Genomic DNA, 16,801 nt, shown 5'->3' with positions numbered 1-16,801 from the left:
GGACAGCTCAGTGAGGACAGATGAGTGTTGGACAGCTCAGTGAGGACTGTCAGCTGCAGTCAGTCATGATCACTGGAGAAGTTAGCAGGCCTTGGTCTCTTCATGTTTGGACGTCTCAGAATCTTCAGCACCAGTTGTTAGGACTCAGGTCTTTATGAAGGTGTGTGTGAAGTGGTTCCATGCTGGGAAAAAACCTGTCTCAAATAAAAACTCATTCATCTGATGAGAAGAAGAACCTTCTGATCTCAGCAGCTTCTTTGTTTTGGCGTCTTCTGGTTTTCAAAGTGTTGTTAATCTTCTGTCTGCTGTGTTCAGGAACAACGTACTTCCTCACGTCATTGAGGCCAAATATTTGGACATCATGGACGCCCAACACATGTAGCTGCAGAAGAGCTGAAGCTGCAGATCTTCAAGAAGAAGGAGAAAGACATTCAGACTGTTTGGACTTCTGTACGGGTCGGGTTCTGTTCCTGCAGGTGAAAGACTGGAAGCAGAAGGAAGAGAAGAGCTGTGGGAAAACTGTCGCACCTTCTGCGTGTGTGTGCGTGTGTGTGTCCTCAGAGGGATGTGCTGTGTAGATTCAGACCTGAGGTTTTAAAAAAAGGCAACTGGACTTCTGGTTTTGTAAAGGCTTCTTCTCCAAGGAGAACCTCAGTTTAAACTAAAGGTTTGGAGTTGTGGGTGTAGATCAGTGAGGCTCTGGTCCTGGAGGTGCCACTAACCTGCATGTTTGACCTGTTTCCTGCTCCATCACACCTTCCTCGTGGTTGAATCATCTCTTCATGTTCTGTAGAAGCCTGTTAATTGTTGATTTAGATCAGGTGTGTTGGAACAGAGGAACATCTAGAGCGTGCAGGATAGTGGTCCTCCAGGACCAGGATCAGACACCCCTGGTATGGAGGTTCAAGGTTAGGAGTCATGAAAATCTCTCCCCTCCTTCCTGAGGGTCATTAGGTCTTTCTTGACCACATCAGACATTTTGGTGGTTTCCAAGGAGGAAGTGAAGGAGACGCCTGAACTGGTTCTGAAGTGTGGGTGACCTCTGGGTCAGAATGTGTCTGATCTGGCCGAAGCTGATGGAGGTGAGTCGCGACCCAGAATTGTAAGAAAACCATCAATGATTCTCAGAAGTCCAACTGAACTCTGAGCGTTCGCTAAAAACCACACCGTGTTTCTGTGCACACGGCATGTGTGTTTTAGGGCTCTAAGTTTATTTTGTTGGAGACCTCAACTCGTTTTGGACCCACTTTAACAGCCGACCCAACATTTAGAATTTAATTTATTCAATTTAGCTCAATTTAATTGTCATTTTATGCAAAAACGTAAAATGAAATATATCTTCAGGACATGCGTCGAACATAAAATCTCTCTTTCAAACAAACAAACAAACTGCCAACTAAAAACACTATAGTCTAAATATTAGAAAAGTAAAAAATCTGAAGCACACCTAAATGTATCTACATATTCATATACATATACGCATGTATATATGCATCTACTGGAGGACTCTGTTGAAAGTTATGAATGCGCTGCTCAGAGTCTGTATTTTGCAATGCATTGTGGTCTAGATATATTCATGCCTACCACCAGTTTATTGAAACATACTTCGTTTAAAGAGTTTATTAATGTTTCAGCTGCTCTGCAGTCATTCAGACTCCCGTCAACATTCTATGTTAATGACATTTCGCTCTCATAATGTAAAATAAAAAAAAACTCATAACGTTTTTATATAAAAGTCAATAAAAAGACGGTGTAAAGGACCAAAAGACTCGAGGTAAACGCTGACCTTGAATACAGGAAATGGATATGAATCAGTTTTTTTAAATTAAATCTGAATCATTGAACTTTGTAAATTTGGACATTTGGGGCTGCAGCCTCGGAGATCCGGCTCGACGGGCTCTACAGTTTACAGATTGAGACGGGTCGAAGACGCTCAAATTGTTTTGACCGTGTTCCAAATTCACAAGACTGAGTCTCTGCAACAGAACTGAGAACCTCTGCCCTGTTTTGGAGACTCTTTCAGAATGCCGGGAAACATAAAAATAAAAAAACAGAAGTTCATTTGCCTTTTTAAAAAAGAACCTTGTAGGTTGTGTTGTCTGACTCTTTGTGTTGTTGTTTTTGTGTATTTCTTGGGCACCGTGGGGAAGTTTGACCTCCGACCTGCTGAGTTTAAACAAATCCAAACGTTCGGATCGACCGCTGTCAGTCAGCCTTTTGTACGTTCGTCGCCTGCAGCGTCACGATCTCTACATTCCTGCACCTTTTAGCTGTGGCTCCGCCTTTTACGGAGGACTTTTTTGCACATAATTATTTAGTTTCTAAGCAACAAACGCTGATATCCAATAAGAAGTGTTCTTCATCTGCCAGCTCCTTGGAAAAACGTATTTTTAAACGTTCAGATAAAAAAAAAAAGAGGCAATGTTTGTAATTGTTTAGAATGACAGCACAAGCCAAAAACATATCTTTATTTTATTATATTAGAACATCCGATGGCAATATTCAAAAAGTATAAAATAAAGTAGAATATTTATTTATTTAAATTAGTTTTATCTTTAAAATAAATGATAGTTTTGTGTGTTTGCCCTTAAACGTTCCGCCGTCTCGTGTTGCTGTTCGTCCTCATCGTTCAACAAGGTTCTGGTGCGTTCCAAGAAGGGGTCAAAGGTCAAGAGATCAAACCGCTGTAAAAAAAAATATTTTACAATATGCATCTTTTTTTGTGTTTGGGAGCACTTTGTTCTTTTCTATTTAGATGTCAGTGCTTGCAGATGTTGTCATAAAATATTGCCGGAGTATGAAAAATAAAAAATATAAAGGTGTTCTCTACGGTTCAAACAAAACAAAGACAAAAAGAGTGAGCACTGATTTTCTTGAACAGCATGGGGCGTCTGGGTTTTCACTGGTTCTGATGCAGCTGACACGAGGAAAAAAAATAAAATAAAGAAGCGCCGGTTTGTCTAATCTGATGCAGCGCTCCGAATTCAGCAATACTTTGTATAAAACAAAACCTCCCCGGGAACGTTTTGGTTCCCCGGCGCAGGACGGACCCTCCTCTGAAGCTGTATTTATTTTTGTTTTTTACCAGAACCGCCCTGACCCGATGTGCAAAACCAGTTTTATTGTTTCAGGAAGAAACGCCCGTCCAAGGGGCTCGGTTAGAGTCTGGCGGCAGCTCCTCGGTGTCCAACTTTGTCCCTCAGGCATCCGACCCCCGCAGGCGTGAAGCTCTGAGTTTTTGCATAATCTCTGGACTGATCCTTGAGACGGTGCTGGTATCTGTGCAGCCTGAAATGCTAATATTTTTATCGAACATCCGTTTTAATCCTCAAAGAGATTTTACTTGGTGGCTCCGGAGTGAGAGCGCAGGTTCTTCTCCTGCGACCGTACCGCCGCCGTTCCTCGATATCTTCACTGTTCTGAGGGTTCAGGTGTAGCAGCAATCAGAGGATTTGATCTTTGGTTTTAGTCTGAACCCACTCCTCCCCCGATGAGCTGTGACTGAAACTGTGCCGTTTGGTTCGATTCGTTTCTTTCCCGATTTCGTAAAAAAACTGCGTTTTCTAACCATGAATGTATGACGTGGGATTATTTTTTTTTTTATATATTGGCGTCCAAAACAAAGTTTAGGTGTCAAACAGATAATTTTGTCTAAAAAGATCAGATATATTTGTAAGCTGTAATATGTTAGAGAAAAACAAAAAACAAGAAATTGGTAATCAAACAGAATGTGTTGGTTTTACTATAGTATATATAAATAAATAAATAAATAAATAAATATATATATGTACAAATACTGTATATTGAAAAAGAGGAACTATCTCAAGCTGTTTGCCAAATAAAAGTAGTAGTGACGTAAATGTTTGATTGTTTTTTTTTCATTACACATTTTTAATCCTCCTGCTGCCCTAGTGTCAAAAACTGAGGCATTGTGGTCATTTTGACCCAAGGGCAGCAGGGGTGTTGATGGTAAAACATTGCAATTTTTTTTTTTTTTTTGTCTGCAAAATATCTCATGAATTTGTTCTGCAACAACCTGCAAATGATTAACTTCTGAAGTTAACCTGATTCAAGATGGCCGCAATCCCCTCAAAAACTTCTGTCTGTCCCACACTGCTTCCAGCTGTGGTTTCTTGTCCAACTCATATTTAAGTTTTATTGTTTTGTTTTCTTATAGCCTTGATATTATGGAATAGCTCTGAATTATATAAACCAGTTCCTTTAGGACCAGTTTCTGAAGTGGCCCCCTGAGAACAGTCTAATAAAACATCTGTGATCTTTGCTGAAAACTTTTTTTTTTTCCCCATTTAAATTTAATTCAGTTCAGTTTATTTGTCACTTAACAGAAACATTCATATGTAAAAATAAAAAAAATTTTTCCATTGAGTTTTAAAACGTTCTAGTTAAACAGGATTATCTATTTTTTTATTACCGATAAGGTAATTTAGTTTGTTAAATGTTCTTGTATGGGGTATTATTTGAAGTTTTTGAGTTCAGACATATTGCTTTTCCATTTGAAACTTTGTACAGTTTGAGCCCAGTCCGGTAGGTGGCGGAAAATGGCGGAGTTGAAAACTACCTCAAATGAAACCGAAGAAGAAAAAAAAAGTCTGGGAAATAAATGAGTAGAAGAAGAACGTTGAGGAGCACGAGCTTCGTTCGTTTTAGAAGATGGCAGACGAAACTGGTGAGTGTTCTGCACGATTCTGGCACGGTTTTCCGTGCACATCACTCAGCTATTAGATAGAATACAAATTTTAAGATTTTTCTTATTCCAGAAAGCCTCATAGCGGCGTAATAAATCTACAAAGCTAATCGTTTTTTATTTAAATCGTAGTTTTAATTAAAAAACAAAAAAGTCCGTAGTTTTAATTTGTAAAACCTTTGAATTTTTGCTTGTTCTGGTTTTAAAAACGAACTCACTCGTTGGTTTTAATCGAAGCACGAAGATTTGCGAGGACGGTGGAGGACCTAATGAGCAGTTTTCTCAATCCGCTTCTGGCTGTAGTTTGTTCCAGGGCTGTTAGCTTGAGACGTTAGCAGCCGCGTGCGGAGACAACCACGTGCTTTAGGCCGGGGCCACGTGCGCAGCTAAACAGGAACGTGTTAGCTAGGCTAATGGTTTGTCAGCTGTAGCTAAAGATTGTTAAACGCATAAACTTGCTTCATATTAGTTTTTAAAAAAATGAAGCTATTAAACCGCCGCCATGCTTTTTTTTTTTTTCTTGGAGCCAGAGTTTGTGCACGAGGGCACCGACCGCGTGGCTGAAGTCCCACCACCATGTTTTTTTTTTATACTAATTTTCCTCCCTGAAAGTTCAAATTTCAGCACTTTGACTGAGTTAATCCAAACCATTTCATAACATACAGTCATCTTGAGTGTAACTATAAAAATAGCAGCTGCAGCGTTTTTTAAATACAGAAATTTTGGACAATCGTTAGGGAAAACTCAAACAGGTACTTTAAACTTTCATTAAACATTCTCTGGACTGGTTACAGTAACCAGTCTGTTTAATTACCTAATAATATTTATCCAACTTTAAGCAATGCAACGTACAACTTTTAAGTATAATATTAATTTATATAGTGGCCTTAGCCATTATTGTGCAACACCAGTTTCTGGATGTTTTGGTCAAATCTTAAAGGTTTTGATGGTTGACCCTCCTGCTGTCCTTGGCTCAAAATAACCCAGGGACTGAGGCCTCTTTTAACCCGAGGGCAGCAGGAGTGTTTCTGTGACTGAGGTGTCTAGTTTTCCTCTTTTCGAGCATGTTGCAGCTCAGAAAAATAGGGAATAAAGCAATTAGTAAGTAAAAAAAATTATATTTTTAACAAGAGCCAAGTCTTGGACTGCCATTTAATTTCACAGTCACAAAGCAAATAGAAATTATTTGAGATTAACCTTGGAACTGTGGTTTAATCTGGAAGTTTGTTTTTAATAAAACGGTCCTGGTGTTACTATCTGAAGACATTTCAGGGTTTATGTCAAACTGAAGTTTACGTTCTGATCGTTCTGGGAGCTAAAGGTTTTTATTTTGGTTTATTTTTATATAAAAGTATTATTTATATTTTCAGCGTCGGTGAAGAAGAAGAAGAAGGCGAAGAAAGTCCGCGAAGAGGAAGTTGGGGTTTGTGAGAACTTTTGTTAAAAGTTCAGATTTATTTGTTGATTCTTTTTCTGATTAGTTGTTTTGATTTAACAGGAGCTCCAGCAGAGCGGAGACTTCTTCATCCGTCCAGAAGCCAAAGTAGCGTCTTTGGACACGTCTCAGTGGCCGCTCCTGTTAAAGGTGGGTCACCTCTCAGGGTCGAAGCGACAGCCTTAATACTGCACACCGTGACATGATGATCCGGTTTATCCATTCTCTGAGTGCCGCGGTCGAGTTTCAGTCTGTGCCTCTGGTTCCGTTCTGGAGCAGAGCGTCTCCGCTGCGTTGCCGGAGTTGTCCGGCGTTCTGTCGGACCACGCCCGGGAACGTTGCGGAGAAATGACTTGACTCGCCACCGGCCAAGATGATTTTTTGTTCTGATCACGTTCGAAGTGTTTATCCTCGAGGCGCTGCCTCCAGAACCTGTGCTGAAACCTCGCCTGCTTTACTAACAGAATTTTGACAAGTTGAACATCCGGACCGCTCACTACACCCCCCTACCGAACGGCAGCAACCCTCTGAAGAGGAACATCTCCGACTATGTCAAGTGAGTTCTAGCAGAACCTTCAGATTACGTGGTTCTGGTCGTGTCCCTGGCAGTACTGACTTGTTTGCTCCCACAGGTCAGGTTTCATTAACCTGGACAAACCGGCCAACCCGTCGTCTCATGAGGTGGTGGCGTGGATCCGGAGGATTCTGCGGGTGGAGAAGACGGGTCACAGCGGAACGCTCGACCCAAAGGTCACCGGCTGCCTCATAGTCTGCATCGATCGGGCCACACGACTGGTCAAGTCCCAGCAGAGCGCTGGTAAGAGCTCCAAACGTCTTTAATCCCCGGTGTGCCTCGATCAAACCTTCCTGCCTTTTGGGCAGCGTTTTAGGGTTCTGGATTGTAACTAGCAGCCCTGTGGTTCTGTGGAAATGCCTCGTGGATCCAAAGGTGTGGACAGTCTGCTTCACTGCAAAAACACAATTTTTGAATAAACACCTAATTTTTATTTCTTGGAGGATTGATTATAAATAAATATAAGATTTTATGTAAAATAATAATAAGAGCCTGCCGACCTCGTAAAACTGAGAACTGTAGACGAGGGTTATCCAACTGGTGGTCCGGGGGCCACATCTGGCTCGTGTGTGAACTGGTCTTCCTTAATAAGGATGAATAAAACCTGACTCAATGAGACCACCTGTATAAATAAAGATTAAATAAATGATGATGGGACGATGAGTCCACCTGCTGAGTTAATTTATGTGAACATTAAAATATTTCAACGCTCCTGGTCTGATGCTGAATCATAAAATAAAAACCGCCTGCTTGCATAGAAAATGTATAATTAAATCATTTAGTGAACTTTTTAAATTTTTCTTAATTATGCTAATAGTTGTCTCGTTGATGTTCCTCTCCAGGTAAAGAGTACGTGGGAATCGTTCGGCTGCACAACGCCATCGAGAACGAACACACTCTGGCCCGGGTCAGTACTGCACGAAGCAGAACCATCAGCTGTTTGTCTCTGGGCTAAAAGTGTTGAACTCCACGTTTCAGTTTTTGTCTGAGTAACTAGTTTGAGTCAGATTAAACCATCACATACGGTACTTCACGTGTTCCTCTGTTACAGATTATTGCAGATTACCTGCCGGTCGTTTCTTACGGTCCCTCTCTTGTGTCCTCAGGCCATTGAGACTCTGACCGGCGCTCTGTTCCAACGCCCGCCGCTGATCGCCGCCGTGAAACGCCAACTCCGGGTGCGAACGATCTACGAGAGCAAACTGATCGAGTACAATCCTGAGAGGAGGCTGGGTGAGGACTGACACGCGAGATGCTTTCAACCTGCAGGATGGTGGATCCTTCAGAACCGCTGACCTGATCTGGTTTTCAGGGATCTTCTGGGTCAGCTGTGAAGCAGGAACCTACATCCGGACTCTGTGTGTTCATATGGGGCTGCTGCTCGGGGTCGGGGGTCAGATGCAGGAGCTGCGGAGAGTCCGGTCTGGAGTTCTGGGCGAGAAGGTTGGTACCACTTCCTGTTTTCTACTCTGAGGTCCAAAGTGTTGAGTCCGACTCTGCTGCTCGGTGCAGGGTCGGTAATTTAACTTTGGGAAAGGACGAAGGACAGCAGTGGAGACGTGACGGGCGCGCTCTGTGGCGCCCTCTGAGGCTCATGCTGCTAACAGGACGTCTGTGTTTCCAGGACAACATGGTGACGATGCACGATGTTCTAGATGCTCAGTGGCAGTTCGACCACAACAAGGACGAGACGTACCTGAGGAGGGTCATCTTCCCTCTGGAGAAGCTGCTGGTGTCGTACCGCCGGCTCGTGATGAAGGACAGCGCCGTGAGTCCAATAGAACCCGTCTAGTCTGTTTTTGGTGTGAATGAAAGGTTTTAGCTGAGAGAAGAACCTCCCGACTGTTCGCAGGTCAATGCTATCTGCTACGGGGCGAAGATTTTACTTCCTGGTGTTCTGAGGTACGAAGACGGCATCGAGATCAACCAGGACATCGTGGTGATCACATCCAAAGGCGAGGCCATCTGCACAGGTGAGCCGGGGGTTCTGGTTCCGCTCAGACAGGTCGAAAGCTGGAGCAGATCTTTAACCGGGTTCTCCTCCTGCAGCGGTGGCTCTGATGACCACGGCCGTCATCTCCACCTGCGACCACGGCGTCGTGGCCAAAATCAAGAGGGTCATCATGGAGCGGGACACGTACCCACGGAAGTGGGGTCTGGGGCCGAAGGTACGGCTGCGGCGTTCTGTCACTCTCAGGCCATAAAACAAACAAAATGTTTACTGAAGGTCTTTTTATTCAGGCGAGCATGAAGAAGATGATGGTCCAGAAGGGGCTTCTGGACAAACACGGGAAGCCAAACGCCAGCACACCGAAGGACTGGAAGGAGCAGTACGTGGACTACAGGTACCAGGAAGGACTTGTCTCGCTGTCTGCAGACGGTTGTCCCTCTTTCTGGAGGCAGCTTTGTCTGTTTCCATCACTACAGGAGCCTGCTGCGGCCAAAATACTCCCTTTAAAAACCCGACGTGCCAAGAAAATCTTGACGTTTTTAGTCCAGGTTTATTTTTTCTGTTTGAATCGATGTAAAAGTTTCTGCCGTGGTGAAGCAATGTTTTCTGACAGCGAGTCGTGAATTTTGCTTCAGAAGTTGCGAGTTTAAATCTGTAAAAGGTTGATGAGTTTTTGTTTTTGTTGACAGTGTTTCAGTTAAGGAGGAAACGGACGAGTCATCAGCAAAGGTAAACTTTAAACTTTCAATCAGACCAAGTGGATGTCCTGTTCTAACAGAATAAAATCTGAACAGAGGTGAAGCTTGTAGTGACTCTTGACCTTTGACCTGCAGCGGAAACGAGAGGAGAGCGATGGCGAGACGGCGCCTGGCACGCCGTCTGCAGAGGAGGTGACGAAAGAGAAAAAGAAGAAGAAAAAAGAGAAGAAATTGAAACTGGAGGAGGAGGCGGAGCCAGAGCCGGAGGAAACGGCAGAGGAGGTGAGCATGTTTGTGTTCAGGGTTTCTGTGATCGAAGAACTGAGTCGTGTCGGTGTTAATAGTTGTTTTTCTTCAGGTACCAACAAAGTCCAAGAAGAAGAAAAAGAAACTAAAGGAAGGTGCCGTGTCGGATTGATTTCATTTTGCTCCTCGCCACCTCCTCCATCCTGAGTTAAAGACTGTCGGCGTGTCGCAGCGAAGCTGAAGAAGCGAGCCGGAAGCGCGGCTGCTTTTTAAAAATGAAACGTGTCAGAAATGTAGGGGGTCGAGGTTTTTTCCTCTCAGCCCGGACTCTTCTGATGCAGACGAGAGGAAGAGAATCATGTTTGAACCTGAAATCACTTCTGATCACTTTGCATGAGTCAGAAAAGGTGATTGTGTATTAAAGTAGATTTCCTCAAACTGTAAATATTTACATTTTTTTACTATGAAATAAAAATCTTTATGTTTTATCATCCTGAGTTTTATTTTCCTGCTCCATCAAGTTCAATCAGACTTTATTCACTTTTCTTTGTACCCGTTTCTGTTAACTGTTTTAATATATATGTATGTATAAATATTTTATATACATTTATATATCAAAAAAGGTAAACAACTTAATATATCACCTGCAGCGTCTTCGTTGCTGGCTTCTTTATATTTGAAACGAGTTATGGAAACTTTCAACTCGTTCAAAATGCTGCAGCTGGTTTTTAACTGGTACAGATTTTTTTTTAAGTACATTACTTCAGTTCCTTCAAGTTCATTTTTAAACCTGTGTTTTTAAAACTTCTGCCCCCTCCTATCTTGCTGATCTGCTGCAGCCATATGTCCCACAGCTCAGGTCTGCAAACCAGATGCTTCATTTGTTCCAGGCACGTTTTAATCTCTGGTGACTGGAATGAGTTACTGCATGTCACCCTCATGGATTTTAAGTCGTACTAACATACTTATTCTCTGGCTTTTGACACTTCTGAGTTGGCTTAACTTGTCTATATTCTAATGTTAAGTCATTTAATTACATTTACTTATTTGGTCGTATGCTTTTTGTCCTGTCGTTTGCTTGTTTCGCTTTATGTACAGCACTTTAGCGCTCCTTGTTGCTGTTTTAAGTGCTTTATAAATGGTGGTATGGTATAGTAATTAGTAAAGTCAACAAATGTTCAGTTTTAGATTAAAAGGTCGTGCTTTATTTACTTTGGACAGTAAGAAAGAACTTAAAACTCAAAATATCAGGTTGCCTTTTTTTCTTAAATGGAGTTGAGCAGTTACGGTTCTAATTAACTTACAAACTGGATTTCTCTACACAAATGTCAGAATTTTAAAACCCACGAAAGTTCAAGCAGCTGTAGGAAAAGTTTTAACATTCTCATGCGAGAAACCGCCAGGATTTTTAATTTATTTTGTCGGGGTTGCTTGGATGTAGAAATTCCGACCACCTGGAATCATTTGAACGCCCCACTCGCCCTTCACTGATCACGTGACTTTTAAAAACAGGAAGTTTCCACTCGCTCCTACGGAGATTTGCACATGATTCGGATGAAAATCTGAAACGTGAGAGGAGGAGACCCCTTCACGTCTGCACTTATCGGTTAAATGGAAGGTAAATTTATTAAAAAATAAAAATGTCCGCGCCGCTGGGAGACTTTACTGCGTTTCTGTTTGCTTCGTGTGTTGTCTGTTCTGTCTGTACAGCACTTTGGCCTTGTAGCTGTTTTAAGTGCTCTGTGAATAAAATGGGATGGTATTTACCAACCTGAGGGTCAGAGTAAATGCATTTTAGTTAAGCGGGTTCCAGTGGTTTGAAACAGACAATATGTTTAACAAGTTAGAAAATTTACGAAGAAAGGTTCAAGTTTTAACATCTTCCGACTTTGTAAAAATTTAAACCGGCTAAAGGGTATTTATTATCTTCAGCTGCTTTTTATTAATCTAAGTTTTAATTCAGATTAAGATCTGACTAAAATAGATAAATATAAACAGACTGGAGCTGTTGGATCTGCAGAACTTTAATGAAAGTCTGGTGGATAAACCCAGGGGTCAAAGGTCACCCAACCTCAGAGCTCGTCCATCTTTAACAGCAGCTGCAGCCTGGGGGTGCACAAATCCGGTCCAGCTAGGTCCGCTTGGACAGAGACCAGTTTTATGTCCAGAGGTTCGAGTCAGGGTTATGGTCTGGACCTGGTTCTCATTCAGGAGGTGGGGTCTCTGTATTTTGCCCTGTTCAGTCTTCTCTCAAACCCTGGCCAGTCTTAGTCCTTCTGTTAAACACCCCGCAGCATCATGCTCCCACCACCGTGCTTCGACGTGGGGCGGTATATGGACACGACTCCGAATCAAACAGTTCAGTCTTCAGAACCAGAGGATCATGTCCCTCAGAGTCTGAGTCCAGAAGACGAGTTTGCGTTGCCATGAAGTCCAGACTAAAGGAGGTTCTGGTTCTGGATTGGTCCCAGAATGTCAGAGGGACCCTCAGGATGTTGGTCCTCCCTCAGCTTGCTCAGTTTGACTTGGCGAGCAGGTCTCAGAAGAGTCCCAGTGGTCCCAAACTGGTTATAGTTGCTCCTTCGGGTTCTGCTCACCCGTGTCATCATTGGGGGGGTTGAGACCTTGAGACGATCGTTGAAATGATTTTATTAAAAAGATCATCGTTACGTTGTGTTTTCAGGCGGCGTGACACCCACCTCGTCCAACAGGAAGCCGTCAGCGATCACAGGAAGTGCAAGAAAGATCAAAGACAACGCAGCCGACTGGCACAACCTGATGATCAGGTGGGACAAACTGAACGAGGAGGGGTTTAACTTCGCAACAAACATCGTCAACATGAGACGGTGAGTTGATTTTATCAACGAGTTGAAGCTTTAAGTTTTTCATCTACAGGTGAGAAAATTAAAACCTCCGACCGTATCGATTTTTCTTTAAGGCGGTCCGACTAAAACCCGCTTTTGTTTTCCCGTTCCCCCTCAGCTCTCAGAGAGATCGGCTGGTTTTGGACGACGGTCCGTTTCCGTCGGAGGAGCCGCTGCAGGCGGTCGACGCGGCTCAGCTGCAGGAAGAAAGCTCCAAACTGCAGGATGTCGTCGACAAAATGGTGACGCCTGGTCTGATTTCAGAAACGGAGCAAAAATACTCAAACCGAACACAAAGTTACTTTTAAAGAAGAACCAGAACCTTTAGACGCATGGGGTCTTCAACCTGCGGCTCTGGGGCCACATGTGGCTCTTTAGTTCCCATCAAGCGGCTCGTTGACCAAAACTATGAGCTTTAATGTTTATTAATAATTCTTCACGTCTGTTTGAACAGGACAGGTCAGTGTTCACATTTCATCAACTCCACTTTGGTCGTTTTCCTCTAAAACGTAAAACTACAAGAAACGTCAACTTTATTACAGATCTTTAACTTTATCATTTTCTATAAAGTTTATCTTAATTTAAGGCTTCATGTGGGTTTTGTGACTCCGGATGAGTTTCATTTATTTTTGTTGGAGCAGAAATGTCTCGTTTTGCTTTTAAAAGTTGTTTAAAACTAAAACTAAAATGTTTTTAATGAAAAGAGAAGTCCCCCTAAAGCAAAATTTAGGATCTGTTCATTGCGAGTCGGCGCTGAAAAGAGCTACGATTAATAAACTAATGAGGCGGTGATGAACTCGAGGACCAAACATGGCCTCTGGTTAACATCTCACATTTTAACTTTGGTCCCTTTGTAGCCGAGATGCTGGATGATGTTTTAAAGCTTTAGCTGTGAAATGTAGAAATCAACTGGATGTTTGGTTTTTTTTATTTTGAAGATGTTATTCTTCTCATCCGAGGAGCTTGTGTAGGAAAAGATTTGTGATCACTTCAAAACCACAGTCTTCCAGAGAAAATGTTTCTTTATTGACAGCCGACATGATGAAAACATGAATAACTGAAGTTAAAGTCTGTTCGATTGTGTGGTTCTTTTCTTAAAGTCGGGTTAAACGGTGCGTTCAGGTGAACCTGCCGGGATCAGCTCACCTGGATGACGAGAACCTTCAACATTTCTACTGTCAAATCAGGAGCTTTAATAAATTAAACTGTTTTTTTGTTTTTGTCGTTGTTCAGGTTGCCATGGTGAAGAAGATGGAGCGTCTGATGGAGCTGCAGCGAGGCGTTCAGGAACTGGAGGAGTTCCAGTTCGGTCCTGAAGGGAGGAGGGCTCCTCTGTTTCACAGCTGGACCACCAAAGACTTCGGTCAGTCAGCTTCAAGTCGACCCACAGTTTCTATCTCGGTGCGCTTGAGATGGATGGATTGACTTCTTCTTTGATGAACGAACGAATGAACGAACGAACGAATGAATGACAGAGTTAGTAACCAAACCTCAGACAGCTGCTTTTTAAATGAGGTTCTCTTTGAGCCTGACTAGACGCCATAAAACCTGAGTTCCACTCCGTTCCTTCATGGATCAGGACGGAGCTGCTGGGACTTTGACCCTGAGATGTTTCTGATTTAGTGGGACCAATGAGCTCCATCACAGCTAAACTTTAGCTGTTTTCATGAAGGTGATGAACTCCATCACAGCTAAACTTTAGCTGTCCTCATGAAAGTGATGAGTTCCATCACAGCTAAACTTTAGCTGTCCTCGTGAAGGGGATGAGCTCCATCACAGCTAAACTTTAGCTGTCCTCATGAAGGTGATGAACTCCATCACAGCTAAACTTTAGCTGTCCTCATGAAGGTGACAAGCATCATCACAGCTAAACTTCAGCTGTCCTAATGAAGGTGATGAGCATCATCACAGCTAAATTTTAGCTGTCCTCATGAAAGTGATGAGCATCATCACAGCTAAATTTTAGCGGTCCTCATGAAGGTGATGAGCTCCATCACAGCTAAACTTTAGCTGTCCTCATGAAGGTGACGAGCTTCATCACAGCTAAATTTTAGCTGTCCTCATGAAGGTGATGAGCATCATCACAGCTAAATTTTAGCTGTCCTCATGAAGGTGACCAGCATCATCACAGCTAAATTTTAGCTGTCCTCATGAAGGTGACGAGCATCATCACAGCTAAACTTCAGCTGTCCTCATGAAGGTGATGAGCATCATCACAGCTAAACTTCAGCTGTCCTCATGAAGGTGACAAGCATCATCACAGCTAAACTTTAGCTGTCCTCATAGAGATCTGGGCCTGGCGGGTAAATCTTCATTGAGTCATATCTGGAACCACCTCCACGGTCTACCACTTATCCAGAGTCTGGTTGTAGGGGCAATAGGTCCTGGAGAGAACCCCAGACCTCTTTCTCTCCAGATCCTCCTAGGGGACCCCAGGTGTTCCCAGACCAGAGAGGGTCTATAGTCCTGCCGGCCACCCTGTGAAGAAGCTCATTTTGAACTCCTCCACCTGAGGTGAAGACTTCCCGTGGCCCGGAGAGGGCGTTCCATCTTTTTGACATCTGGCGCTTTTCCACAGCCTCAACTCTCATCGGTTCTGCACGACACCGTACCAGTTAACGACCTGCCCACTCCACTCAGCCCAGTTTATGGGACCACCTTGCTCATGGTTCTTAGCGGACTGCTCCGCTCCGACGTGAAGATTTTGACGTAAGCAGACAGCAGCCGTTGATCGGCCAGCGGAGCTACGTCACTGGATGACCCGCCCACCTCCACTTCCTGTCTGATCGTGTCGTTTTAACTTGTGTCTTGGTGGAAGCTCCAAAGATACTTGTAGTGCCGTGGACCACAGAGTCCTGGTGGAGTCCAACTCGTAGAGAACGAGCTCGACTTTGTGTCGAGGAAACGATGGATTTTATTAAAATGATCATTGACTCTACGACTTCAACTGACTGAACCTTTAGAGTCAGAGCTTTTCAAGATGGCTGCCACGGCTAATCCGTTGCAGCGAACACTAAAAGGCAATAAAGAGTCATTTTTACTGACACTGAGCTTAAATTTAGAGTGGTAGTAGTTGAGAGTCATCTTAAACACACTCTGAGCGCCAACTTTAAATAAAACGTTGGCAGGCAGCGTGCATCTCTGCGATTTCTCCGGTATTCGGGTTCCTCCTAAAGTTCAAAAACCTACAAACTTGGATAAACCGTGACCAAGTTGACCCCGGACCTGAGACCTGGATCCTGCTCCGCTCAGACCGTTTTCCAGCTGAGGAACTCTAAACGTTTGTGTCGCTGAAATTTTGAGCATGTTAATTCCTGCAGCGGCTTCACTGACTCCCACGTGCTCTCCGGTTGTCTGGTGTTTCAGAGGAGAACTGCGGCGCCCTGCTGGTGGACTTCAGGCAGGAGCTGAAGCTGAAGCAGACGATTCTGGAGGAACTGGCCCACACCACGAACTCTGACCTCAACGTGGTCTACCTGTCCTGCTGGCTCCACCAGCCGTTCATCCAGACCCAAAGCAGACTCAGGCTGGAGGCTCTGCTGCTGGAGACCGGACACCGGGCGCTGTGAGGGGGGTCACTGGGACCAAAACCAGGATCTCCGCCGGCTCTGTGAAGAGCTCGGCCTGGCTGAGCGACTAATCCAGTCAATATGGGAGTCTGAGGTCAGATTTAGTTTTTGTGGATGTTTTAATCTGCTTTGAATTAAATTGGATTTGTAAATGTCGCTGTCGTGTCCGAAGTTTTTGTTTGTTTCAGTTAAATTTGGGACGTTAAAAATAATTTTCATTCAGATTAAAGACCTTCAGTTCATGAAAAACAACACGGGCACGTTACACGCCCATGGACAAAAACCCTGTTTTAACTTTGACCTTGACCTTGGGGCTGGGCTGACAGAGATTACGTGACACTCTGTCTAGTGTTGGAACAAATGTACGTGGAGTTTCAGTAAATTATCTTGAGCAGATCACAAGTTTGACGGGACAAAAGGTTTTCAGCTGTCGAGTACCAACATACGGCTGCTTTTTAACGGATGGACAAAATCTAAATTCCCTTCTGACAGGGCTGATGCATGATGGAACTTGTAGTTTAAGATTGAAATTTTAAAAAATCTGGACGTTTAGGAATTTTTCAGAAATCTTTTCGCCTTTAATTTAATTAAACGTTTGAAACTAAAATCCTGTGCCGATAAGTTAAAAACGTTTTGTTCAAAATGTGTCCAGTTAGCGCTCGGCGTAAGTGTTTGAGATGACTCTCAGCTACTATTTGTTAGCACTTGGCTTCTATGTTAGTGTTTGGTGTACATATTTGGGGATGGCTCTTGGCTACT

At 43.4% G+C, this 16,801-nt stretch overlaps 3 protein-coding genes and 1 non-coding gene across 4 annotated transcripts in view; all 4 read left to right on the top strand.

The window, feature by feature from the left end:
• slc4a11 (solute carrier family 4 member 11) overlaps positions 1–382 on the top strand; it is a 59,833-nt gene extending 59,451 nt beyond the window's left edge. Inside the window, exon 20 of the mRNA XM_037695458.1 lies at positions 316–382. Within this exon, the coding sequence (XP_037551386.1) occupies positions 316–382 (67 nt within the window). The remainder of the gene's footprint in view (positions 1–315) is intronic.
• Positions 383–4,609: 4,227 nt separating this feature from the next.
• Positions 4,610–10,028, top strand: dkc1 (dyskeratosis congenita 1, dyskerin). The gene is made up of 15 exons (XM_037695114.1): positions 4,610–4,687; positions 6,076–6,128; positions 6,204–6,290; positions 6,605–6,696; positions 6,773–6,957; positions 7,557–7,621; positions 7,821–7,947; positions 8,027–8,157; positions 8,339–8,482; positions 8,567–8,687; positions 8,764–8,882; positions 8,956–9,059; positions 9,355–9,394; positions 9,499–9,645; positions 9,722–10,028. The coding sequence occupies exons 1-15, from the start codon at positions 4,672–4,674 to the stop codon at positions 9,779–9,781; spliced, it is 1,491 nt and encodes a 496-aa protein (XP_037551042.1). The 5' UTR covers positions 4,610–4,671; the 3' UTR covers positions 9,782–10,028.
• Positions 6,338–6,534, top strand: LOC119427941. The gene has a single exon (XR_005187675.1). It is a non-coding gene; the product is annotated as a small nucleolar RNA SNORD17 (small nucleolar RNA).
• Positions 10,029–11,094: 1,066 nt separating the features above from the next.
• LOC119427187 (cyclin-dependent kinase 2 interacting protein) lies at positions 11,095–16,042 on the top strand. The gene is made up of 5 exons (XM_037694768.1): positions 11,095–11,227; positions 12,293–12,455; positions 12,592–12,715; positions 13,707–13,836; positions 15,840–16,042. Exons 1-5 carry the CDS (start codon positions 11,221–11,223, stop codon positions 16,040–16,042), a joined length of 627 nt encoding a protein of 208 aa, XP_037550696.1. The 5' UTR covers positions 11,095–11,220.
• Positions 16,043–16,801: the final 759 nt, after the last annotated feature.

The sequence above is a fragment of the Nematolebias whitei genome, chromosome 21 (genome assembly GCF_014905685.2).
Source record: "Nematolebias whitei isolate Nwh7 chromosome 21, NemWhi1, whole genome shotgun sequence".
In the NCBI taxonomy this organism is placed as follows: Eukaryota; Metazoa; Chordata; class Actinopteri; order Cyprinodontiformes; family Rivulidae; genus Nematolebias; species Nematolebias whitei.
Note: the sequence above shows the minus strand (reverse complement) of the source record. Positions and strands in the feature narration are given on the sequence as shown.